General features: G+C 38.1%; 5 protein-coding genes across 6 annotated transcripts; all 5 read left to right on the top strand.

The window, feature by feature from the left end:
- LOC131797676 (proline-rich transmembrane protein 3-like) lies at window positions 1-1,011 on the top strand. Its single transcript, XM_059115341.2, has one exon. The coding sequence runs from the start codon at window positions 1-3 to the stop codon at window positions 1,009-1,011; it is 1,011 nt and encodes a 336-aa protein (XP_058971324.2).
- A 2,288-nt stretch (window positions 1,012-3,299) lies between these two features.
- LOC131797675 (proline-rich transmembrane protein 4-like) lies at window positions 3,300-4,379 on the top strand. The gene has a single exon (XM_059115340.2). The coding sequence runs from the start codon at window positions 3,372-3,374 to the stop codon at window positions 4,377-4,379; it is 1,008 nt and encodes a 335-aa protein (XP_058971323.2). The 5' UTR covers window positions 3,300-3,371.
- A 957-nt stretch (window positions 4,380-5,336) lies between these two features.
- Window positions 5,337-9,192, top strand: LOC131797697 (kelch-like protein 5). The gene has a single exon (XM_066163041.1). The coding sequence runs from the start codon at window positions 5,531-5,533 to the stop codon at window positions 7,265-7,267; it is 1,737 nt and encodes a 578-aa protein (XP_066019138.1). The 5' UTR covers window positions 5,337-5,530; the 3' UTR covers window positions 7,268-9,192.
- Window positions 9,193-9,568: 376 nt separating this feature from the next.
- On the top strand, window positions 9,569-11,639 carry LOC131797690 (kelch-like protein 12). Its single transcript, XM_059115353.2, has one exon. It carries the CDS (start codon window positions 9,791-9,793, stop codon window positions 11,525-11,527), a length of 1,737 nt encoding a protein of 578 aa, XP_058971336.2. The 5' UTR covers window positions 9,569-9,790; the 3' UTR covers window positions 11,528-11,639.
- A 2,752-nt stretch (window positions 11,640-14,391) lies between these two features.
- LOC131797741 (uncharacterized) lies at window positions 14,392-21,879 on the top strand. 2 transcript variants are annotated; one of them, XM_059115418.2, is made up of 11 exons: window positions 14,392-14,584; window positions 15,844-16,066; window positions 16,496-16,616; window positions 17,279-17,332; window positions 17,901-17,964; window positions 18,337-18,473; window positions 18,765-18,851; window positions 19,587-19,681; window positions 20,078-20,134; window positions 20,383-20,439; window positions 21,205-21,879. In XM_059115418.2, the coding sequence occupies exons 1-11, from the start codon at window positions 14,541-14,543 to the stop codon at window positions 21,319-21,321; spliced, it is 1,056 nt and encodes a 351-aa protein (XP_058971401.2). In that variant the 5' UTR covers window positions 14,392-14,540; the 3' UTR covers window positions 21,322-21,879. The 2 variants fall into 2 exon arrangements, with proteins under 2 accessions (XP_058971401.2, XP_058971403.2); XM_059115420.2 differs by lacking the exon at window positions 21,205-21,879 and adding an exon at window positions 20,597-21,190.
- The last annotated feature ends 5,160 nt before the right edge of the window (window positions 21,880-27,039 follow it).

Here is a 27,039-nt window from a genome sequence, read left to right as displayed (position 1 = left end):
ATGAACTCTACCATTCATTCTGATAGGATCAATTCTCTCACAAAGAATAATACCATTCACATTTATTCGAATTTTTCACCGAGTGATCCTTTCCAGCGACCTTGGGTTGAACCTTCACCGAACTGGATCAAAGCTCTCAAGAAACTAAAATGGCTTTGGGAGCTTCACGTTTATGGCTTTGCAATGCTTTTTGTAGCAGTCGCATTTTACTCGGCAGTTTGCCTCATAGCCTCACACAAAACGATTTTTACCCGACAAAGAGTTCATCGCGTAGTGATGAACCTCGCTTTGCTTGTTGCGGGATTTCTTCGATCTTTGATCCTCTTTTGGGATCCTTATGCCTCCAGTAGCGACACAACAGACTTGCAGCTCCTCTTCTGCATTATTTCTTGGGGAATATCCACAGCTTGTATCACATCAAGTTTTAGCATCATGCTTCTGATCTTTTTGGAAACTACTATGACCTCACTGGGTCCCGCCCGCCTTAAAAACTTACCGTGCCTGCTTTCAATAACTCTGGTAAACATCTTTTACTTACTGGTGTCTGACTTAGTGGTTTGGTTCCATCCTGAAGCGAAAGTGATGATCTTTACTTGTCATGTTACATTTGCGGCCTGGGGACTAGCGGTGTCAGTTGGGTATTCAGTTGCCGGAATCAGAATGTGGCGCAATTTAAAATCATCGTTGGGTGAGAATGCTTGCTGCTGCAATTCAGCGCTGGATTCCAAACGCCTAAATCAATTATTTTTTCTAATGTGTTGGGCATCTTTTTGTGGAATGATAAAGTTCTCGCTGTCGCTATACACTGCTATCGGGGAGTATGGCGTTTTTGCAGATATCGTTTACGTTAAAAGCTGGCCTTGGTTTGCCGTTCAGACATCACTGAGGATGTTTGAATTTCTGATGGGTTTGTCTATTATCAACTTATCTTTTCATAATGTAATGACGAGAAATAACGACAAAAATACTCGAGGTGTTCAATTGGAAGAACTGAACAGGCCCTCCTATTAATCAATTCTTGTTACCATCGCTTTGGAAAGAAGCAGCTAGTCGAAAAGAAAGGGTTACCTGAAAGAAACTGTTGTATATACTTAGTAAGCGTGTTCAAACACTTAGTACGCATAGTTGACGGTCAACCGGACACTTGAGGTCACAAGAAGTGATTAGGTTTTAAGCCCAAATCTTAGCGGGGGCTTGTCGTTTTGAAAAATAGCGCTGCGTCAGCACAATGTATGAGCGTGTGCAAATGTACCCACTCAATTGCAAACGTTGATACCTATAAGGCATGATCCATGAACAGTGAGATTCAACGACTTGTATACTATGATTGTGCTTCATGTTCTTAACTTATTAATTAATAACAGAAGCGCCTATGACCTTTTATGTCGAATCTTTGGGAAAGCCAACTAAATGTCGATTTTAGGTGGTGCAATGATAAAAATTGTTTTTTCTTGTCTTTTAAGTATGTCAGGTGGTAAATCCATTTTTTTTTCCAACCGCGGAGCTCCAGTCGATTTGCATTGAGAGAAGAAGTGACATCAAAAGTTAACAGGTGAATTTGTTCAGTTATAAAGTCCAGCCTACTTGCGTGCCTAACAGAAACTTACCCCACAGAGCGCATAATTTCGTGCTGCGCGAGGTGCATGCTTATCTATTGCACTGCATGTTATAATGTTAAGATGTCAAATTTCAAATCAATCATCCTAAACTTTACATGGATTTGCATCTTTAAAGGTTAGGTTTATTGATTCATCTTACCGCCAACGCAGACTCTTCTTTTTATCCAAGACTCAACGAAAATGATAATTCTTGTTTAAATAACTCAGCTGGATAAAGTTTTCCCTTACGGGCTTGAAGTCACAATACATAACTGCCCTGTAGAGCTTGGATGTGCTAGATTAATCGTAAAAAAACCCATTGCAACTCCATATTTTCATTTTCATTTATGTAACTCAGTAAAAAAAGCATCCCAGAGTGTTATTAACCAAAAGCGTTGCAGGACTCATTACACGTAGGTGTAGGAGCAACTTTTTTGATGATATTTATTTTGCCTGGCCTGCTTGCGATCATAATTACAATATAAGGCTTGTATAAAGGCTATTAGGAGTTAGCATATACCACACAAGTGATTACTGCTTATCTTGCGGGCTGATTGGCTGGTTCGGTAGTGAGTTTCAAGTACTATCCACCTCCGAGCAGCCGGGGAGACAAATTCGCGCGTGGGAGTTTAATTTCCGACCATTTTCGATATGTTGAAAGGAATAAACTAATTTTTTTGGTATGTTTGGTATATACTAAAACAATTATTCAACTTAGTGTCAGTGAAAGTGGTGTATATTTACCGAGCCCAGAACTTAGGTGAATAATTGTTTATTATTCATTTGTTGCGATAAACTGGATTGTGCGTTTGAATCAGATACACCCAATGAACTCTTTCATGACTCAATTCAAGTTACAAAGACTACTGACATATTCGTGTATGAACATATGTCAAATTTCAGTTGCTATCAATGTGAATACACCCCCTTGACATCAAATGTAAGCTAAGTGATCATCAAAATTATCTCTTCAACTCAGCGAAATTGAAACTTTTACATTTTAATTATACTTATCCGTGTGATAAAATTTTCACAGATTTGTGGCCAACATGTTGCTTTTTAATTAGTAGCTGGGCTTTAAAATGAACAAATATGAAATCGTCGTATCACCTTTTCTTTCTTTCAGCAGAATTTTTTTTAGACTTTAAGAGCAACTCGGTGGTTCTTTCAACAAATAGTATGAATCACTAAAAGACAACAGGGATTCTCCGAGCCACTTTGTAAGTTCTTTTCGAGCTGCTTATTTTTATTATTACACCAAATCTGGTTAACAGTTGCATTTTCAGAACCACATTCGCATTAAAAGCTGTCAAAATCGACAAATAATGTGAAAAATCTTTTAATTTAAATTCAAATCAACTTCCTTTTTACACTTATATTAAAAGTAGGAAAAAACATCCTTTTGCTACCCACGCAAACGTCAGATCACTGAATTTTATAATTTAACCAGAATTGAAAACAATCACCTTCATTTATCACTCAGCCGGATGAAGCCTTCCCAAACGGATTAAAAAGCTTAATTCTGCTCTACTCTTCCCGGATATTTGATTAAACATGTAAATCATCTTTATATGTTTTAAGCCAGACAGATCTCAAAGATCAATACAGTTTTATCTAGGACTATTTGCTTACGGCTCACCATTTAAGCTCGCACATACTGAAGTGGCGGGCAAGGTCAAGTGTAAAATAAGACGGCTGAACCGTGGTACCACAGATGAGACTTTGGAACTTTGCAAACTTTGTCAGTGTCCCACCTACAGCAAACGAAAAAACATGACATCGAACTCCAACAAAGACGAAAAACCTCATCACTTTTCTTCATCAAATGAGTCGACTGGCGACAACTTACTTCATAAGTGGGCTGAACCTTCCCCAAACTGGCTAAAAGCCATCAAGGAATGGAATTGGCTGTGGAAAGCTCATGTCCATGGTTTCGGAGGACTTTTTGTTCTTGTAGCGCTGTACGCGATTATGTGCTGTATCGCTTCTCGTAAAACTGTCTTAACACAACACAGAGCCCATCGCACTGTAATGAACTTCATTTTGATTGTTGCGGGATTTCTTCGATCTTTGATCCTCTTTTGGGATCCTTATGCCTCCAGTAGCGACACAACAGACTTGCAGCTCCTCTTCTGCATTATTTCTTGGGGAATATCCACAGCTTGTATCACATCAAGTTTTAGCATCATGCTTCTGATCTTTTTGGAAACTACTATGACCTCACTGGGTCCCGCCCGCTTTAAAAACTTACCGTGCCTGCTTTCAATAACTCTGGTTAACGTCGTTTACTTACTGATGTCTGACTTAGTGGTTTGGTTTCATCATGAAGCGAAGGTGATGATCTTTACATGTCATGTTACATTTGCGGTCTGGGGACTAGCGGTGTCAGTTGGGTATTCAGTTGCCGGAATCAGAATGTGGCGCAATTTAAAATCATCTCTGGGTAGAACTTTCTTCAACCGAGCGTTAGACAGAGACTTCAGACGACTTAAGAGATTATTTATTCTGATGTGTTGGGCATCTTGTATAGGAATATTCAAGTTTTCGCTGTCACTGTACAATGCTATTGGGGAATACGGTGTTTTTTCCGATATTGGTTATGTCAAAAGCTGGCCTTGGTTTGCGGTGCAGTCATCTTTAAGACTTTTAGAGTTTCTTATGTGCTTTTTTATTTTCCTCATTGCCTTTAGGAATGGGAAAAATAACAGTCACACCAACCCTGAGATTTGTTCCAATGAACTGAACCAACGACAGCATTTAGAGTCGAATGTACCCAACTAAGCGGTGATTACTTAGCATGACTCAATAGGATATGAACAAACCAGTCACAAGAGAGGAAGGCTTACAATAAAGCATCAAGGAAATGATAATCAATCAACTTTACCGAGTCAAAATAAGAAATACCATTCTAAAAACTTCAATTAATTTGGCGCTGATTATCAGTGACTTCCATTCAGGTTATCGAAACTTAATTAATCATTTTACTTCCGGCATTCGTTTATAAGGTGTACTCCAAAACTCAGACGATCAAAACCTGATCATAAGTTGATATGATAAATATAATATCTTGGGTTGGAAACCAGCTTTCTACAAAAATATTAATTTTAGGAGTTTTGACGTTCTTTTCAATTTCAATGCTACCCTATTTTCGAGATCGATATTGAAGTTCTTATCACGGTACAGAGATTTTAACCCTTTAACTCCCTTGAGTGACCAAGACAGAATTTTTCCTTACAATATCAGTACAGTATCAACCAGATAAGTGATGAGAATAAAGAAAAATATCAGTTGAGGATAATTGGTTGATCCAATACTAAATGAACTAACTGTATGGAGAATTTTAAATTTGATCTGGGAGTTAAAGGGTTAAATGGTGGCGGATGGATTTCTTCACATCGGTCATTAGCAGAAGTTCACCACAGGACAAGAATGTATTTATAAGAATGCCATACAAGTCACAACTTCACCATGCTATAATATTGCCTTTCCAGGCAAATGGTTGATTGTCGAGTACGAATCGCGCGGTAGTGCGTGTGGTATGTGCTCACTTGCCATGACAAGGCTTGCGTGACGAGCGTTTCTCCCTAGTCTCACTCTACCTTTCTTTATGGCGGGCTCCAAACCTTTCACTGAGCTCTGTATACATGTATTTAATGATCGCAAAAAGATGAACTTCACTCCTGCCTGAACAGAATAGAAAGAGTATCCAAAATTGTTGACTTTTAAATAGTTGTGCGGCGGCTGCTGTAAGACTGCTCTATACGTCACACAGTAGGTCACGCTATCACCTTTTTTTTCATACCCACACATTGCTCGCCCAAGATGAGCAAAGAATCAAGTAACCTACTATGATTGAGTGATATGGTGTAAGTTACAAATCGTTTTCCCTTACATGACATACCTAATGCACACGTGCACCTCCTTGAGAAGTGATGGCGACCGCCATGGCGACTGCTACGGCGGAAGAGGCAGGGGAGGAAACTTACGATGATTTTAAAGACGAGTTGCTCCAAAAACTCCATGAGTTCAGAGAAACGAATATTCTCTGTGATACGATAATTCGAGCCCAAGGACAGGACTTCCCTGCTCACAAATGTGTTTTATCAGCTGCCAGCCCATACTTCCGGGGCATGTTTTCAAATGACTTGAAAGAAAAGGAAAGTAATCTTGTAGAGTTACAGGATATCAAATCTTCGACACTGAGTGATGTTCTTCGGTATATTTATACTGGTAGAGCGCGAATCGACTCTTCCAACGCAAAAGATCTGGTGATGACCGCAGACTATTTGATCATTCCAAGTTTAAAAACGAGAGCAACCCTTTTCCTCGAAGGAACATTGAATGCTTCTAATTGCCTGGCTTTCGAATCGTTTGCTTCTCGGTACAACTGCGAATCACTAAAAAAAGCTGCAGTTGCGTACAAGATGGAATATTTCGTAGATGTCGTGAGATCCGAAGATTTCAGATTGCTTGATGTGGAAAAAGTTAAAGAACTGATTTGCATGGATGAGATAAACGTGGCTAAGGAAGAATCGGTTTATGAAGCAGTAATGGCTTGGGTGAAACATGATCTGCCATCCAGGGAAACTTTACTTATGGATCTTCTGAAATTTGTCAGACTGTCTTCAATATCCAAGTACAGACTGCGAAAGATTTTGGACGAGGAGTTAATCAGTAAGGACCCAATTTGCATGAAAGAAGTGATAACTGCACTAGATTTGTCTCTATTTCCAGAATATTTCCAAGACACATCTCTTAATCCCCGCATTTGTTTAGCAAAATATGAACAAGTTGTGATCCTCACTGGTGGAGAAGATATATATGGCCCCAATGATTACAGTCAGTGTCTTGTACTTTCTTGCTCAAAATGGTTATCTCTCCCTGCAATGCCTCCATGTTCTCCTCGGAGTGCTGCTGTGTGTGGTGGACAATTGTATGTGATGGGTGAAAAGGAAAAAACCTCAGTATGTTGTTTTAATCCAAACCAATTTAAGTGGAGCACTCTTGACCTGAAAATGGATAGAAAAGGCTCTACGGTTACATCTTTTAATGAAGAGCTGTATGTAATAGGTGGAGAGGGTTCATGGCATGATGTACAAATTTATGATCCAGTTTTTAATAAATGGAGACAAGGAGGATCAATGAAAACTTCTCGTGCTGGACACAGTGCAGTTGTACTACAAGAACATATTTATGTCATTGCTGGTCACAATGGTGAGGTTTGTCTAAGCAGTACTGATTGTTACAATCCATTAACTGACCAGTGGACTGAGATCTCAGGTATGTCTAAAGTGCGAAGGTGTGCTGCTGCTGTGGCAGTTGGAAGAAACCTTTTTGTTGTGGGAGGATTTGGTGACATGACAAGAATGACCATTGAACCTTCTTGTGAAATATTTGACCCAGGAGCTAATCAGTGGAGCGTGGTGCCCAGTCTTAGTATTTCTCGTGCTGCAAGTGGTATTGTGAGTATTAGAGACACAGTTTATTTGTTTGGAGGGGAGGATGAGAGAAAGCGTAGGAAGGAAGTGCTATGTTGTGAGATAGGAAAAAATGAATGGCATGAGATATTGCTTATACCGAATGGAGAGAACTCATTTCTGCAAGCATCATTGCTCAAAGTGCTAAAGGAGGTTATCTTATCTAATTCTGAAAAAGATGGAGAACTGTGAACACTTTGATAGTCATGTGTTCAGTGACTAATCATAATAAAGGCTAGGAAATGCAAGCAAACCTAGAAACCATAAACTTAGTAACCAAGAACAGTTAAGATTTATGACATATGATAGGCTTCTTCCTTGAAACGCAGTATAATTCCACGAATAGTTCTGGTGTTCATGATTTTCTTAGTTTCACTATAATTCCTAATCACCAAGGGTATCTCTCCACTCAAGTATGGGGCAGTTGCTGAGGTTTTGTAGCCAACTATATGTGAAATAGAAAGAAACTGTAAACTTGTCTTTTTAAAAAATTAAAAAAAAACAATAGAAGAAATGACTTTACTCAAGAATTACACTGAGCATTAGAGTTGTACAAATCTGATAGTTTGGGGCTGCTTTATTCTACTAAAAGAATTTAAAATTAACATACCATACTTATGTGACAATCAATGTTTTTGTTAGCATAATTTAGCATAATTAATAAGTTGGCATAATTGTCTTTTTGCTAGAGAGATGTGTAACTAGGGTTTGGAGATGTTGGATTATTTTTGTATGTTATGCAATCTCCTGGACAAGAGAAGAGTAACATCAAACCCTAGCTCTCTCTGACAAAGCTCTTCTGCTAAGCCACTTTTGGCAACCTAACTTAGGCTGTCTCTTCTCGCAAACTCTCACTCCTTGTTGCCATAAAGAAAGACTACTGATTTTCTAACACCATTTCAGCAGATATATGGAGCTTCAATCTGTGTAGAATTTTAACGATATGAATCAGGTTAAAACTCACAAGGTGTGAGGTAATCATAAATGAAAGCAACCATTGCCAAATGTTAAACAGCACTATGTGATCTAACTTTCCATGAATAATGCAACTGTTCTATCAGGTTAAGGATTGTTTCTTGCTTCAAAAGTCTTGCTATGACATTTAAGTTTCACTTGTCTTTCTAGAATTTCTTCCATCTTTATAGCTACAGTGAAAAGCAATTTTGGTCCAAGTCTTCTCAGTACAAGAAGTTCAAATCCTGTGCTAGCTGCATACAAAAACTATCAGCTGCCATTCCTGACATAGAGTTTATCATTAATGGCAATGGGTGTTGCCCTAATTTGAAGTTTCTGTCTTAGGTAATTACAACCTGCAGTTGAGACTTATTCATTATCTTTTCCTCTCTATGGTGGCAAGAGATGAAGGAAAATTGGGAGTTGATAGTTGCATGAGAGAGATGTCACAAGACAAAAACTACAATTTTTTTTACAATTGGAGAGGTCAAATGATGTGGAGTATGAAGTCATGCTGTCATGCTTTTCAGTCTGGCATTCATGTAATACATGTGTCGCAGGGTATTGTTTGGCCATATGGCCCAGTTTACATATATTGTAAGTAAATAAATCTCTGTAGAGTTTTCTTCATGTCTCACTCATATTTTGGACACAGAACGACACCATACACTACAAATGATAATTTTCCATTATTTTAAATTGTATGACTACACCATGTGTTTGCAACTGACTTCAATTCTCATCACTGGAATAATACATTTTCATAAACCATGGATCTGCCCATTTCACCACTCATTAGATGCATTTCCAGGGAATTAATAATGTATTTATGAAAATAACTTTCACCAAGCCATCTGTTTCTAAAGCTTAAAGATTTTTAGTGTGAGTTGTGTCATTCCTCAGCTTTCTTGCAGGCTTTATACTATGTGCATGACAAGCACTTCTGCTAAGTGTTCTCTTTGTTTTTACATGCCCTAAACCTTTCTTTTATAATTTTATGCATGTTTATGGAATAATCAGGCTGATCTCATGACTTATCCACCAGTCAATAAAGTTAGTCTCATCACACTCTACCACCTTTTGCTGATTGTTTCAAATGAGTCCCCAATAAGAGTCAAACCAATGACCTTCCAATCAACATTTCTGGCACTCTACCACTGAGCAATTAGAAGCTCATTTGCAAGAGGTTTTAGAAAGTGGTACACATCTTTAGTACCAATGGGAGGTTGTGGGTTTGACTCCTAGTTGGAGCACTTGAAGTTCATTTTCTTCAAGTATACTGCTGTCATTCACTAATATCATCTTTCACCAGGCTTATAACTCACCATCTTCATTTGCAGTATTATTGTGCACCAGCTTCATGGTTATTTCCAAGCTCGATCCCAGGATCCTCATTCTTCCTTCCTTTCTCGAGGGAGTAAGAGAGAGGACCGTGGGAACGAGGTTGAAATACACGCAATGAGCTAGTGAGTGTGCGTTGGAAAATTGTCACCATACTATACTTTGTTTCCTCATACATGACATATCTACTGCCGTTGTGCTTGTGCATAGCCCAGATGTAGCCGTACCCTCCCCCGCCAAGTTGAAACGGAAGCGAGGGAAATGCTACAAAAACTTGACACCAATCGTGTTTTATGAAGTCACTCTTTTGCAAGAAAATATATAATGGCTTTTAATTGGGTAACCCTCCCTTCCGTTTCACCTTTCGGGGGAGGGTACGGCTACACTTAGGCTACCTTTACACTTTGTGATTTGATTAACATGGCAACGTTCGCGTTAAAAGAAGCTGAGGATAGAACTTTCGATGGCTATAAAGATGAGTTGCTCCACAAACTCAACGAGCTCAGAGAAACAAATACTCTTTGTGATGCGACCATTCGAGTTCAAGGCCAGGATTTTCCGGCCCATAGATGTGTTCTTTCTGCGGCAAGCTCTTACTTCCGAGGTATGTTTACTAGTCCTCTGAGAGAAAGAAAAAGCGGTCTTGTTGAGTTACGGGAGATCAAATCATCCACATTCGGTGATGTTCTTTGGTTTATTTACACTGGTGAGGAGGTTAGCACTACCTTTGCTAACGCGCAAGACTTAGTGATGGCCGCCGACTATTTGATCATGCCAAGTTTGAAAGCGAAAGCTGCTTTTTTCCTCGAAAGCACATTAAATGCCACCAATTGCATGGCCTTAGAATCATTTGCTTCTCGGTATAACTGTGAAACGCTAAAGCAAGCGGCAGTTACCTACAAAGTCAAACATTTTGTAAGGGTGACACAATCGGAAGACTTTAGAAAGCTGAATTTAGAGAAAGTTAAGGAACTGATTTGCATGGACGAGATAAACGTGGCAGAAGAAGAGGAAGTGTATGAAGCAGTGATGGCCTGGTTGAAACATGATCTACCATCCAGGGAATGTTTACTCCTGGAACTGTTGCAGTGTGTAAGATGGTTTTCAATGTCCAAGTACACCATGCGAAAGATCCTCCATGAAGAGTTGATCAGGAAGAACCTAACTTGTACAAGGTTAGTTGTCGATGCTTTGGATCTTGTTGTATTCCCAGCTTGTTCTCAAGATACTTCACAAAGATCTCGCTTGTCTTTAAGTGGTTATGAAAATGTAGTCATCCTCACTGGTTCAGAAGATGATTTCCCAGAGGAAACTTGTGACTGCTTTGTGCCTGCTTCTAACACCTGGGTGTCCTTGCCCAATATACCTATACCACGTGTTCATCATGGTGCTGCAGTTTGTGGCGGAGTGTTATACGTGATGGGTGGAAGCGAATCAACCCCGGTGTGTTGCTTTAACCCAAAAGAAAATGAGTGGAGCACACTTGACACCACGTTGCGCAGAAAAGGCTGTACAGTTACATCGCTTAATGAGGAGCTTTATGTAATTGGTGGAGAGTATTCATGGCGAGATGTTGAAATATTCAATCCAGTTTTTAACAAGTGGAGACAAGGAGAATCAATGGAAACTTCTCGTGCTGGACACTGTGCAGTTGCACTACAAGAACATATTTATGTCATTGCTGGTCACAATGGTGTGAATTGTCTAAACAGTGCAGAGTGTTACAATCCATCAACTGACCAATGGACTGAGATTGCAAGCATGTCTAATGTCCGAAGGTCAGCTGCTGCTGTGGCAGTTGGCACAAAAGTGTTTGTGTTTGGAGGGTATGCTGACAATGTATTGGGGGTTATAGAACCCTCATGTGAAGTATTTGACTCAAGCACAAGTCAATGGAGCCTGATACCAAGTCTTAGACTTCCTCGAGCAGGAAGTGGTATTGTGAGTATCGGAGACACTGTGTATGTGTTTGGAGGAGAGGGTGTTGTTGTTGACGATGAAGAAGTATACCTGAAAGAAGACCTGGGTGATGTGCAGTGCTTTGACATAGGAACAAATAGATGGCATAGGATATCGTTTATACCATGTGGGGAATGCTCATATGTGCAAGCATCATTGCTTAAGGTGCCAAAAAGTTTATTAATCACTAGTGACTGAAATTTTCTCTCCACAAGCAGTGACATCATTTCTAGGGTTTTTTACAAGTAACAATACTGGATACTCTTTAGGTGGACAGATATGGCATATTGAATAAATTAGTAATTGGTTATCTCTGTCTTATTGTTTTATGAATTAGAAATGAGTTACTTTATAAGCTTGCTTGGCCTCTAGACAAATCGGTGGGAAAGTTTATAAGAGGGAAAAAACAATTATGTCTGGGTCTTTAAGCCTCTACAAACTTGCCCATCCCACAGGCTACCATATTATATGCCTCCCCTCCCCCTCCCCCCCCCCCCCCGAAAAAGAGAAAAAAAATCATAGACTTCATGCTCCTATAAAGTCCCATTCCTCTTGCTACCCAACTATATGCACCCCACTAAAATAGATCATAGCCAAAGTCAGTATGTTTTATTATAACAAAAAGCTGAATTATACACGTTTTTTGATTGGTTCTTACCTATGATTTATTGGAGGACAGACACATAGGTGATGTCACTGTAAACAACATTTTCCTCAACCATTTTGCAAAAAAATAATAAACTCAATTTTGCCATGCAACATGGAATCAGTGACACATAACAGTGAAGCCTAGTAGGTCCACTGGGCTGTAATTAATGTGCCATAAGCAAAAAGCACAAAGATTCTTCTCTTAAATAAACCTTCTTGAGGCCTGTAAGTAATGAAACCACTTTCCTGTCCATTAAGGAGATTTAGACCATCCAAATAGTACAATTATGTTTAAGAATGTTTCCTCAGGAAGAAAAGCTTAGGTCAGGCTAGAACTGAATTACATGCAGAAGAATTGTTCTTTGGTAGTCTCTCTTTCACAAGAGGAGTGGTTCAGAGGACTCTACGTTGTCTTTATCAGTTTGCTAGAAGCCTTCCCAGAATGCTTACCACTTAACTCTTTGCAGGCAAGTTTGTGCATCCAGGATATATCTTCTTGCACCTATGATGTCTCACTCAAACACCAGCCAGAGACAGGAGATACCATTAGTTGCTGGCTGACCATTCATAATTAAACACATGGCACTCTCACCTGAAATAAATAAACAGAGGATCTTCCATGGCCTTGCAGTGTTACAAATTGGACGAGAAATTTCTTATCTCCAAGAGACCTCACTCTACCCAGCACAGTGACCATTTAGTGCCAACATTTTCTCACATTTGTCAATGCAAAATTATAGGATGAGGTTTAGTATGACATCATGAATAGACAATAGCAAGGTCTGAGTTATATCCCAAAGCCAAAGACTGAGGCACATAACACAGATATGAGTTTTGATAATTCATGATATCACATGAAAACCAAATTCAATAATTGTTTTGTTATACATTTCATACAATCTGCAAAAGAATACTTTACACTTCCAGAACACTACACAGATAAAGGGCTTGGAAACTAGTCAGGCTTTGAACTCTACATGCTAACACAACTATTCAAAACTATAACAAAATTCTAGAATGTAATTGGTTATCACCAGCCTGATTTGAGCACTAATAGGACTGTGTAAGCATCATGCATGTAATTGAACTGTGTAATAGGACAGTTAAAGGGACAGTTGACATGTCATGCTTGTGTGAGTGGACAGAATGCATCATGTGCACATGCTGTTTCTTGCATTTCGCCAAGTTAACTGTTGCTGTTTTTTTTTTTTTAAGAAAATGTATACCCAATGTCTAGTTTCTTTCTCAAAGTTTGTCATCCAATTCTGACTGTAATCATACTTGTGATTAACAAATTAGACTCCCGCTTACAGGTCGTCCGATTTTGCTAATCACTTGTACAATTACAGACTGAATTGGACTCCACACCGTCCTATTACCATTATATATGCTGTAGATATTGGGTTATCATGTCAACTGTGCATGTTATTGTATACTGACCATAAGCTCTCAACCAATCAGAGTTTTTATGGTAAGTTTAATCTACATGTATAACAATACATTTTAACTTGTTGTATCTACCCTTAGGCCTTTAAGATACCACAAGCCTGAAAAATGTACCCCTTTCTGGCATAAACTTATCCACCAAAGAAATTCTACTTCAGAGAACTTATTTATCCTTTATACTCAAACACCATTATCCATATTCTCTATAATCCCTTACTGACAAGGAGAATTTGCCAAACAATCAAAGGTTCTTTGGCTGGCAATCATTTCTCATGATCATAAATAATGATTGATCAGTATTACTGTAAGGAGAAACTAGATGTTGGTCACTCCTGGGGTTTTTAAAAGGGTTAAATCACAACTTAGTCTTCACGTCTTTGGGCGTTGCGTGACATTCCCGAAGGAGTCTGCGTGTGACATGATAAGAACATTTGACCCCTTTTCTTGATTCTCCTCATTTTCCCACCTTTGATCGACTCGAATTTCTTACGGCTTCTTGTTAATTTCCAGTGCATCAAAAATCTTTCCGATCTGTGTCTTTCGGATCTTTGGAAAGCGTTAGTAGATATCCCGACAATAATTCTTGATACAAACTTGCAACATACCACACCGGAAAATACTGCAAAGTTATCAAGCCGTAAACATTCCATTGTCGATTACTGTAATCCCAAGGACAGGCATTAAAATGTCTAAGCACTACACCCCAACTGAACTCCCACAGATACACCCAAATGACGTACAGAACACCTCGAAAAGGCATCGGCAAGTACCACTTGTCCTTCCAAGTCAAATACATTTGTTCAACCACAAAGCTTCCAAATCCATACTGGAAAAATGACCATAAGGAAGAGTGCCCACGGAATTTCCAGTCACGGAAGTTCGATTCGACAAAATTAAACAACGATGTGAAGACTATTTCATCGAAAAACCCGTGGAGACCGTAAAGGAAAATTCGTAACCAAGCGTTGACCGCCATATGGTAAGAATCCCCAGCACTACACCCTCGGTTTTTTGGAGGTTCGATATGTAGCATCCAGTCCCTCCTTATCTCGGTATCCAACATGGCGTCGACAACTAAATACGCCAGTCATGGAAAACAGTTTCTATAGCGTTGACGATGGCGACTTGGCCGGAAGCGAACAAAAAACGCAATCATGCACGGTGAGAGCATTCTATTTCTCATTTTGTTCCCCGATGATATGTTAAATTTTCGAGCTCTCGATCGAATGATAGGTCTACTTTCAGTTTTCATACTAATTTGCTTAGGCGCATCGAATTGTTTAGTGGTCAGTTTTATCCACACTTTTGAACAACTTGTCAGTCATGGTGACAAAAAGTTATCAATAATACCGTGATTACTTGATTTAGCATCCTCCTCCCTAGTTAATGAACGCTACCTCTCCAATAATAGGCCATTTTACAGTTTTGCACCTAGTTTCCAAGCCTTTGATTTGGAGTGAGGCTGAAGGTGACCTTGTTGTGATAGAGAACAGTATCTTGTTAGCATGAGAACAAAGTAATTTACATTTGAAACACAGCTACGTCTGTATCATAGCAAGGTCACCCCTAGCCGCACTCCTGTTCAAAGGTTTGGCAATAAAGCATACAACTGTAAAATGGACCATTGTTCCCCTTCAATTGTTGTTGTTGTTTTTTTGTCTTTCAATATTAGGACCCCTTATTATAAAATATACCCCTACTATACAAGCTACCACGAATGATAGGCAACCGGATACAAATTGTTGCTCCTATTCTGTGCATCAGGCACAGTTCCTGGAGGGAAATTCAGAAAGATGATTTCTTAGTTTGCATTACTTGCTCTCCTTATAAAACACATCTAGACTGAGTTAAGAAAAACCAAAGCCAAATTAACTAGAACAGCCAATCAGAGAAAAGTAAAAGATCACAGGGAGTCCATCAGATATCAAAGTATAAACAAAGCAAACTGTTTGAGGTGTAGGAAAGTGCAAGGGACCAAGTGGCAGTTGGTTTAAGTTTTGAATCTGACTGGCTGAGAGGATGGGGCAGTTTTTTTGGACAGATCACATGGTGCAGTAAAGTTAAACCAATGGAGTCCCACATTACCTTCAACATTGTCTTAAGCAAGGTGCCAATGAAAGGAAAGGGAGTGGAAATATTCGACCATTTTTCAGCTGAAATTATCTTTAACCCCCAAGAGTGATTACTAACCATTTTCCGCTTTCAGTATCACCCCTAAAACAAACATTGAGGTCTTGAGAATAAGAGAAATGATCACCAACTAAAGACGCTCTTGATTGTTAAAGAAATTCTCTTTGTCAGGACCATAGGGAATGTATAGAGAACAGTATGGAGAAAGTGCATACTGATGTTACAGTGTAAAGGATTAACCTGAAGTGTTATAGAAAGTAAAGTTAAGTGATAACATTGTCTTGTTACAGAAATGCAACCCTTGAGTTACTATCAGATGGTAGAAGCAGACACTCTAAGAGCTCTCAAGCAAGCAGCAGGGTTACAGAATTTGAAAATCTAGGTCTCTCTGTGGAACGAGATGGACAAGCTATGAGTGATGTGTCATCCTTTCACTCAGAATCATTGTACAGTCAGCACGCTGATAGTTTGCGCATATCTGCCAGTGTACCCTCACACTTGTCACCAGAAGTTGTATGTTTTTCTCTTTTTCAGATAAATATTTTATTTTTATCAAAGACATTTTTGCTTTTGGTTATTTTGAAAACTAGGCCAACATGGAAGTTATTTATCCCAATCCTAATAAGAAAATGGAACTCGTTGTAACTTGGCCTGTTGATATTTTATGAAGTTTCAGAATTGATGGTTAGCAGAAGTGTCACGTTCTGAGAATTTAAAGTGCTCTTTCTGATATATCACAGTAGCACAATTAAATGCAGAATGCTATTTTGAATGGAATCCAACTTGTTAATCTAATATTTTATGGAAAGCATAAGCACTTAGTGAAAATCTCCAGTTTGGACACCTATGGTGGTGTTTTACTTTACAAGCTCATGCTGCATTCAGATATTATTTTTATTTTCTTTTTTCTACTTTTAATCTTAACCTGCTTGTATTCCAAAGACATATCAGAGAAGTTTACCAAACATAACTATTGGCTGTGTCAGTATTGTTGTTACCTTCTTCCTCTTCATCACTGGTGTAATTCTGGACACAGTTTTTAAACAAAAAAATGAACAAAAAGGCAAGTGAGATATTTTAGTTGCCTATAATTAGTCATTGCATTAAGAAAATCTATACTTAGAATAGAGGTTGCATAAGCTTTTTCATACATGTGAATGTTTTTCTTCACTGTCTGTCTTGGCCAGCTTTTAGATTACTGTAATTCCTTGAATGAGAGCCCATTCTTTAATAAAGCTACTCCCCTGGGTAGGCACCCACCCCTTGGGCCATGAAATCAAACAAGTGCCCCTCCTTAACAAGCCCTCCCCTCCTACCTTACTTTCTCAAATAGTGGAGATACAAGGAAAACTTGTTTCTATTGCCACTGTAGAAGAATCAATACAGGTTATGTGCTGATGACGAGGAAATACAATACATGCTAAGATTGCTCAAAGCCCATCATTTTTGTGTCTGTAGTGGCCAAGCATGTATTCTTCATTCAATCAACCAGTTATATATTTTAATAATATGTGCAAGAGCTGCAAGCTTATTCAGATACAAACTTATAATAAAATAAATTACTTGTCTGAGAAATATAATAACCTAAAGTAATGGAACAGCATTGGCAGTGTTTTATTGATTTATAGATGATGAGTTATAAGTGATAATACATCATTATTGATTAATTTACAAATGGATTAAGCATTAATTGGTATCTACGAATGATTAAATTTTTCTTCTCAGTAATTAAGACGGCTTGTGAAGTGTTGATGGCAGCAGGGCTCTTTGGATTCACTGGTATGATGATATCTATTCCAGTGTATTCTTATATTTCCTTACCTACCTTTTTCTCAGCCACCATTTTTAGGACTGCTTTATTATAATTGATATTGTCCAGAGCAATGATTTACTAACAGAAGGAATTTTTAATGTTGTAGCAAGAGGAGTAGAGATCATGACACAAATTAAAAAAAAATCTGTCCCTTTTTTTTAATCCAAGTTCATCTTGAATTTTGCCTTCCAAACTAGATATTTGACCATTGGCAAGAACCTATTACATGCTCTGTTATTGTAGGAACTAAGTTCTTCATTGATTTTTTCTTAACCCTTTACTCCTTAACATCAGTATGCATATTCTCCTTACCACTTTTTAGACATTTCATAGGGCTCTGACAAGGAGAATTTTCTTCAACAATCAAGAGTTTCTTTAGTTGGTGATCATTTCCTTTATTCTCATGACCTCAATGTTTGATTGAAGGGTGATTTTGTAAGAAGAAATTAGATGTTAGTGACTCTTTGGGATTAAAGGGTTCAAGCATTAACAATGAACTTACATCAAATGATGTATTTTGCTCTGTTGCTTTAGGTGGAGTAACCAACTGGCTCGGAATTAAACTGATATTCAACAGGATTCCAGGATTGTTTTTTAGGCATGTGACCCTTGCTGTTGCCTTCTGAGGGGGAAAGTTCATCTTTACCCTTTGTTCTGTAGCATTCTTGTTTCTTATTAGGCTGCAATCAATTGTTAAAGTATAAGATTTTTCCTGGAACACAAAACTTAATCGTTACTTCTCAAATTGGTTTTGATATGTAAGCTTTGGATTCTTTGAAAAAAAGGAAACTACTCACTCTAAGGGGGTCAGTGACTTTGAAGAGGTTATTCCAATGTTTCATAGCCAAGCAACATTTATACTTTCATTTGACTTGTATTCAGTTTTACATTAAGTCAATGAACTCAGCCTATTATTAGTAAGTTACAGTTGTTATAATTTTCATTTGAAGTCTTCTTGTTTTTTCCACAGTGGAGCCATCATTAAGAATTTTGTAACTGCTAGGAAACTGATGGCCAATTTTATTCTTGAGGCATTTTTCAGTCCTTCACAAGTTAGAAATTACATTAATGACAAAAAGAGAACATATCTGACAGCAGAACAGATAGGTAAATGATGATACATTTTATGACAGTTTAGATATATCTTTGCCTTTTTAAGTTGTTCTTTTTCTTGGTTACTATGGAGATTTCCACTTTTTTAGAACTTAGCAAAATTAGTGAAACAATGCAACAGTAACAATATTGGAGTTTCTTCTCTGCTTAGGAATAGTACTGTGAACCAAAAGTAGTTAATTTTGATGCTTTTAGTGCAAGTCTAGCTAAGTCATGCCTTGGAAAGTTTAGCTGCTAAATTTTTCTTGAATCTTATTTTATACATGTATATGCTTTTTCAAACAGACTATCAGCTTGAGAAACTTCTCAATTCCAGAATTGCAGAAGATGTGATTCATGAACAGTTGGAGGTTTTGATGGGAACACCAGAAGGTAAGTTGATTGGTCCATTCAGCAGGTACATTTACTGCTTCATTTGGCAGCATATGGATTTGTTGGTTAGTGGATTGAATTCTGACTGCTTTGGGTGACAATAATCCCATCTGGTTAGGAATAAATTAGTTGACTATTTTCATTTAAAGAGTTGAAGGTAAGGCAAACAAGCACAACCTCAGGGTGCAGCTGATGGAAGGGTGTGGATCTGGGATTGTATTGTTATTGGATTAACAGTGTCCAATATCATAAGTTTTATCAAGCATCATGCACTATGTCTGATGAATTCATGTTTTGTTCAATAGCCTGTACATTGGTTAATTTTTTAAAATTCTTTTCTTTGCCCTTTGATTCATTTATCAATCCATCCATCCATCTATACCTACATTCCTACATGCACACTGTTCATTTAATAGTTCAATTTGTTGTTTGTTTGTTTTTACATTTACTTCTTAGTTCATTCATGTAGTCATTCAGTCTGCCAGTCAAACATGAACTTAGTCATTAATGTGCTTTTTTATGCATTATCAATGCCCACACCTTCCCATGCAAGGGCTTAATTGTGTCTAACACATGCCCAAATCATAAAATTCCGAAAGGGCAAATTGCAATGATTAAATATCACAGGTAACCCCCAAGTGCTCATTGTTTGGTTACAGACCAGTATGGTAGCCCCTTCCTCTGTAAAGTGAAGGTTAATGACTTTGTGGCATGTTGTCTGATTTTTAATTGTAGGTCTCAAACTTCGTATGCTTGGTGTCACCAAAGCCAAACTGGCGCCCCTTGTAAAACCTCAGTTGATGAAGTATAAAACACACATCGTGCCATTGGTAAGGAAAAAGGGCAGTACTCCTATTATCCTTCATTATTTAATTCTTCATTTGCATCTCAACCCTTTACACCCAAACATCAGTATGCATATTCTCCATACTGTTCGCTTTACATTTCCTAAGGTGCTGATGAGGAGAATTTGTTTAGTGGAGAGTATCTTTGGTGATCATGTCCTTCATTCTCATGACTGTGATGTTCGATTCAGGGGTGATGTTATAAGGAGAAATTAGATGCTAGTCACTCTTAGGGATCAAAGGGTCGAAGAAAGTCGTCAACAGGAATTGAACCTGTACGTGCATCATATGAAATTCACCATCATGCGAACTGTGAATAGAGATTATGTTGAATGGCTGATGTTCATGTTTTGTTTTGTTTGTTTTTGTAATGTTTTGTAGTTACTCTCATCAATTGAATCAGTTGATCTGTTAAATGCGGATCACCTCAGAGAACAGGTATGCATTCTTTTAGATAATGCGTAATAGAAGATACCCATTTGTGATATTTAACTTTTTAAAAGTATTTGACACTATTCCATGGGGCCTTGGCACTAGGCTTGGTGCAGCGCAAGGTGTCCTGGTTCCGTCACTCGTTTCTGTTCCACTGCACTCCCATACCGTGCATTTCCAGACAGTCAGAGTATGGCTTACTCTCTTCAAGTAGTGCGACATTTTTGTCTTTGTTCTTTTTTTTCCTTCTAAAGATTGTGGATTTGATTTCGACAAGGACGCAAGAACTGTCCGCACAACAAGTCAAGCTGGTAAGTGACATCCTTGAGTGATCAACTGTTATGTTCTCTTTCTAATGTTTAGCAATAGCGTTATCTGGCCTCGGCTTTGAAGAATAAAGTAAAGAGGAAAAAAGAAAATCTTAGGTTATGTGAAAAAAAAATCATTGTTAATAATGATATTTTTCAGGCGAGAAACTGAAAGGCCTGGTTATTTACATGAAGTCTAAACCAAACCGCGCTTTTAAGCAAGCAGAAGGTGTCAGGGATTCTCTATAAGAGGGTTGGTTTATTTAAATAAATGTCTTTCCACTATTAGCTTTCGGCCCTCTTGACACTGTTCACAAACTTAAACGTTCAGATAATAGGTTCGGCTTACTTGCAGATGGATTACAACGCGGTTTTGATAAACAACGGCTAAACTTTGTTTAAATAACCAGCCCGAAAGGTTTCTTTAGGGAGAAGAAAGTTATAAGGTGTACAATAGTTATCTTCACAAAAAAGAGCAAGTGCTCTTTCTGGTAAATCCTTGAAAGTTGTTGCTGAGTATCTGAGCAGATGAAACGATCTAAGCTGTGGAACGATGCGTAATGAGAGAATTTGACGAGAGGCAATTGATCGCTTGAAATCGTAATCGTTTAAACAAGGAGATAAACCCCAGCGAGCGTAAATGCTCATTATTTTGCAACGAGTACGACTTGTTCAACTATCGTTAACAAGTTGGGTGATGGTGAATCGTTCTTTAACTTAAGAATTCACCTGATGTTAACGTGACTCTCCTTATCTGTGCACGTGTAGCTGGTCGAAGACGCGGTCTACCGACATTTAAGTTGGATAGTTTTCTGGGGGAGTGTGTTGGGAGCTGTGGTTGGCTGTGCAGCCGAGCTCGCCTCCGTTTACATCAACGGCACGTGACTCGTCAGATGGCTTGGAAACAATGTGTGGGGTCTGGGCTGATTCATTACATGGTCAACTTTTAAATGAAAGCCGACTGATCGTACGGAACAATTAACCTTCTGAGCCATAGAGTTTGTCAGGGAGCGATTTGGCCAGCTTCGCAGGTTGCTAAGAGTGCTCCCGTAGAATGTACACATGTACGTACCATAGATTTCCGCAGATATGAAAAACGTTGTCCGGAACGGCTCACTCAAAGCAAATACACGGTGGATCTTAAGAAGCTACATTTAGGCTCATGATGACAAAGTGTAAGCATTTGTATGGAATTGCAGATAAATTTTACAAACGTAATGTTGTAAAGGAATTGGAGTTTCACAAGGAACAATGAACGAAGAAAATGAAAAAATTAAAAGGTTAAGGAGAGTTAAGGCTTATAAATCACTTTCAACAATGGTCTTCTTTGAAACGAGTATTTAAAAGCGAGATGAAATTCAAAGCAGGGGCGATCGGCGACCGGCGTAAGACGAACCGTGATCATGACAAGATAACAGCAAAATAAAGGTAATGAAAACTGTCCGTCTATCTGTTTTTGCTCGACCAACTCTTTTTTAACGCGTTTCCAGTGTACAACCTTAAGTAGAGGAGATAGAGACACAAACGTGTGATGGTTCTCTCTGAGTTTATGCGTGCGTGCACTCGCGTGTGTGCGTGCGCGTTTGCGTACTAAAAATGAAACAGTAGACTAAATGTGTCTCAAACGGTACGTGATAGCATTTTATAAGCTGTTTTAAATGCATGTGCAACGCATAGGTCTGTCTACGCGTTGAAACGTATTTGGGCGGTATATTTCTTAAAAGTTTATGACCGGCATTGTTGCATCAACCTCCCTATTTGTTTGGAAAGAAGACGGACTTGAGTCCATTTGAAGAACTGAGTATGGGGATCGGCTCTCTTATTAAGGCAGATTTTTTGCTCGTATTTCACCAACTATTGGTTTCAAATAAGCGTTGTCTATTTTTTTATTTTTCTAAAACGTGTTCCGCCGCGCCTTAATGTTTTCACTGAAATATTGACACAACGCAACTTTGAATTATAACCAACTTTTGTAGACGTTCGTTTACCGAGGGACTCGTTTCAATCTTTCCGTGATTTTTTCATGATTTTTAGCAATTCAATTGATTTTATAATTCCTTTCGATAATTTTGTTTTATGTTAGAGGTAGTTGTCCAAAAAACAAACACGACAGGTTTCTTTATCTCGCAAACGATGCAATTTGTCTGAAGCCAATGTTTCTTACGTCCTGCTGACACAGTTGTCTGGTACTTCTAAATTATTCAGTGAAAAATAACTTTGCAAGAGAAGACGCTCATTGTTCTCAGGCGGTACAAGTAGCTTGTGTTTTATACGCTTGTTGCATAGAAAAGAAAAACACAGCATCTTTGAACCACAAAATTTAAAACAGCGTTACGTGTTTGTTGAAGCCTGCATGTACACTCGATGGATAGTTTAATTTATAATCAATGTTCGCAGGTAGGATGCTTTTTTAGTTTTGTCATCGTCAAGAAGCTAATGCGAGCTTTTAACGCACATTGGACAAATGCATGATTTCAATTCATGTTTGCAGTTTTAATCCCGTTTAGTTTTCGTTGTTTCAGTAATTTATCGTCAACTTTTCTAAAGACTGCCGAAGAATTGATCCACCATTGGTTTTTTTTTTCTTTTTTCGCACAAAGAAGTTATATCTTCAACTTTTGAGATTCGAAGGAAGACTGAAGATGGATAATAAAAATTTGTAGAAATAATCCGCGTGGTGCCACTGCTAAAATTTTCCGCGCCTTTACTCGCCTGACTGATGATGTACTTTCACGCGCTTACCCGCCATCAACTTAAAATGTTGATGGTTTTTTTTTTCGTTTTGTTTTTTTTTTTTACTAGATACTCATTCGTATTAAATAGCCATTAGCTATTTTCTTTCGTGGGGTTAAGCTTTACTAGCATGTGACCTCAAGAACTCAAGCATTAATTGTTGTGTGGAGTGCGTTAAATTAGCCTCAGTTTATATTTTATTGTTGGTTCGCCTAAATCCATAGGGAAAACGTGTTACTGCCCTCCCGCGGTTTTTTGTTTGACAAAACAGTTTGTGGATATTAATTATTGACTTCACCTTCGCGCTTTATTTTGCATAAAGACCAAGGTCACCTACTGTCATTGTTGAAAATACTCTAGAAAATCTGCTAAAAATATTTCAAGTGTCTTGCGCAAGCGAGGCGTTTGGGATGTGTGTGCAAGCTGTTGTTAACCCTTGAAGCCCTAAGGATGACTAGCATCTAATTTCTCCTCACAATATCACCACTGAATCACACATAAATGTTATCAGAATAGAGGGAATGATCACCAATTACAGAAACTCTTGATTGTGAGACAAATTCTCCTTGTCGTTACCTTAGTAAATGTACAGAGAACAGTTTGGAGAATATGAATGCCGATGTTAGGGTGCAATGGGTTAAATAAATTGTTTGGTGAAAATTGACACCTTGTTAAGTTGCCAGTGTTGTTAACAAACAGCAATAAAAATGGAGAGAGTTAAAAAATATCGAGAAGTTTTTTTTTTTAAGTACCAAATTCAGAGCAAATCAGGAGGGGAAAAAAAAGAAAACTAGATAGTCCCAGTGTGAGTTTTTACAAATATAATCTTTTATCCGGTGCTTGAGTATTTTTCGATCGAGTGTCGTAAAGACCAAAACCAAATTAATTTACAACGGCCAATTAGAAAGACGGAAAATATCACAAGAACCAGAGACATCTCGAGGTAACGGCAAGAAACCTGCCTAAAGTGCGGGAGCCGGATCTTGAGAATTCGAGTCACTTTTGTTCTAAATTCTGCGTTTTGCACGTGTTTTCAAATTAAAACAAACAGTAGCAATCCCTGTTTACATTCGATACTCGATATAAAATAGCTCGGAAGAGAAAAGGGACATTATTTTGACTCGAAGTTATTAAATTTTCTTAAACAAACAGATTTACTATGAGTTTATACTTTGTTTGTTATTTTGTGTGATGTTAAGTTTTTGAACAAGTATTTTCAAGATAACAGGAACAAGATCTATTCTTTGAGCTATAACAGGTCTGTTTTGACCAGTAAGTGAAGGATTTAAGGAAATACATGTATTTGATAATAGGTAAGAGATTTTTGTTTCTTTTCTTCCAGAGCTTTTTGAAGAATTCTTATACGTTGCAAAACAGCTTCATCGATTAAAGGAGTGACCTTTTGTTTTGCACCACTTGTTTCCAAATTTAGCTTATACCCAGACTCCATAAACTATATAGTTTTAACTCTGGTTGGTTATGTAATGATAATACTTCATTTACCATTAGAAATTAAGTTTAGTACACAAGAGCTAGCTTACCGAACTTAGTTTTGTGTGTCCCAACGAGTTTTTCCTTAAAACTGTGCGAAAATTCGTAGAGTAAAACTCTGTTTGCAAAACATGATTTCCAGACGAAGCGATATTTATCAAAAATGGAATGAGTCAAACATTTTTTACGATGAGCTGCCTACTGAAACAACAGGAAAGAAACTTATCAATTGCAATAAATCAATCATTTCTAACCGTATGTTATGTAAAGGTTATGTGTTGTTCGTTGTCCGTGCACAACCTTTGGCGTTGTTCGTTTGCCAATAACATTCTGGTAACCTTGGAGAAAAACATCTCGCGATCAACGAACCTCAACAGCCTCGTTGCGAGGCCACGTGGCCCCTGAAACGAGGTTGTATGTCAGATTATACGTAAGAGGTGTCAAACCTGAGCAAACAACTTTGAAGAAATAGCTGTATTCTCGAGTGGATGGGAATGAATCACGGGAAAACGACTCTTAAAAACAATGATGTCAAACATTTTAACTTATCTTTCCTAGGTGTTAGAAACTTTTTTCATGCTGTATCTAGCAATTGTACCTTATTCTTTATGCAGTGTATTTCAAATAACATTCAAATTCTTGCCTATCGCCATCAAATGGGGCGGCAATTTTTTGCAGATGTGGTTGAAACACCCATAATTAACATCAACTATGGTGAGTTTGAAGTGTTTGGATTTTTTTGCCGTATCCGGCCTAATCCTGTTCCCGCTCTCATGAAAAAGCCACGTGTTCTTGGCGTTTGATAACCGTGACTTATTGTTCGTCGTTTTCACCTGTTGCGCGTTTATCGCTAATACGACAATTGAAACCACAAAATTACATTACAATTATAACTGCTCAGAAAATCAATACCTTTTTGTGTTGTTTGCCGATCCCCTGCCCACGAAACTGAAAAAGTCTGCCGGGTGTCGGTTACGTTTAGAATATTATCCCGTAACTAATGCACTGACTTCCTGTCGTGTGGTTTTTTTCTCCCTTTTGGTCAATGTCCCCCACAGAGTGTCAAGTTCAAAAGGAATCAGTTTGTTTATCCAGATTCGAAAACAAATTTTTTCTGCAAATAGCTCGTGACTGATTAAGTTTTATTTCGTCGCAAAATGAAGTGAATGCTTTGTGGTTTTCATGATTTGTTTTCTTGGTTGGCAATTTCCTGATCGAAATAGTACACTGCACCCTCAAAAATGTTATTTGTTTCGTTACGCTTACGAAAGAACGGTTTTATTAAAGAAGCGTTTTCTGTTGATCGTAATACATTTAAAGATGTGATCTTTTCCCGACATTTTTCTTGCAGTTTATTCAGAGGCTTTTGAGGAAGAATCTTTCTCAAATTTTCAAGGTTTTCGATGTGCTTACAGAAATAGTTCTTTTCAGTTAGCTCTCTTTGTAAAGAAAACTCGAAACTTATCTGCTGTGGACAAACCAAAAATTTTAAAAAAACCACCTTATTTCTTATTTTTAGAATCCATTTGTTTAGCATTTGTTTTGATTTCAGCTTTTATCAGAAAATGATTTATTAAAACGAGAGACATTTCCCTTCCCTAATGCAGTTTTTGTCTTTGTTTCGTCGTCCCTCTTTTGTCTTCGTAACTTAAATTCTTTATTTCAAGAAATCGTTAAAATTAGTTTTTTAATCTCCTCTTATATCCTGTCATTTAACTAAGTTGAAAGTTAAATATATTTTTAGGCCTGGCGATTGACAAGCTCGAATCGTATTGGTTAAAAGATCGACCAATCACATGTTCTTAATTTACGATTGTTGTGCAACCATGAGCTAGAAGACGAGACTAATGCAACATGTGGGGTTATATAACCAAGAAAATTGCTTTATTCATTCTAAGTGTACCGATTACACAACCAAAAGAAAAAAAAAAAAGAGCAGATAGATTTCGTCTCGTTTCTTTCAACCAAATGGGTCATAATTTCAATTTATCGTGCACAGATTTAGGGAACTCTAATTCGGAGGCAAGAAGACTTGCATGCTGTAGTTATAGTCTTTGTGACAGAACACACTGACGGTTTAGTAAGCAGCGAGAACTTCAATTTAATTACGGTTTGTGTGAATTCTTCCAAAAAGAAACTCGAAACGGCATAAACATCTCAGTGCAGTATCGTCTGTTGAGAGGTTACTTGAAAGAGCGCACAGGTTCTACCCACATACTATACAGGTATTCACGCGTCAGTTGAACTCATCCCATGAATTTGAACTTTTACACTGTTTGAGGAATCAGAACGGCCCTTTGATCATGGTGGTCGTTTGTTTGATACTTTTTTTGGACAGATCTCCCGAATTTTCTCCCGACGACAAATCTTAGAGGATGC

This window comes from Pocillopora verrucosa, chromosome 3 (assembly GCF_036669915.1).
Source record: "Pocillopora verrucosa isolate sample1 chromosome 3, ASM3666991v2, whole genome shotgun sequence".
Taxonomy (NCBI): domain Eukaryota; kingdom Metazoa; phylum Cnidaria; class Anthozoa; order Scleractinia; family Pocilloporidae; genus Pocillopora; species Pocillopora verrucosa.
This window is presented reverse-complemented; position numbering and strand designations above follow the sequence as displayed.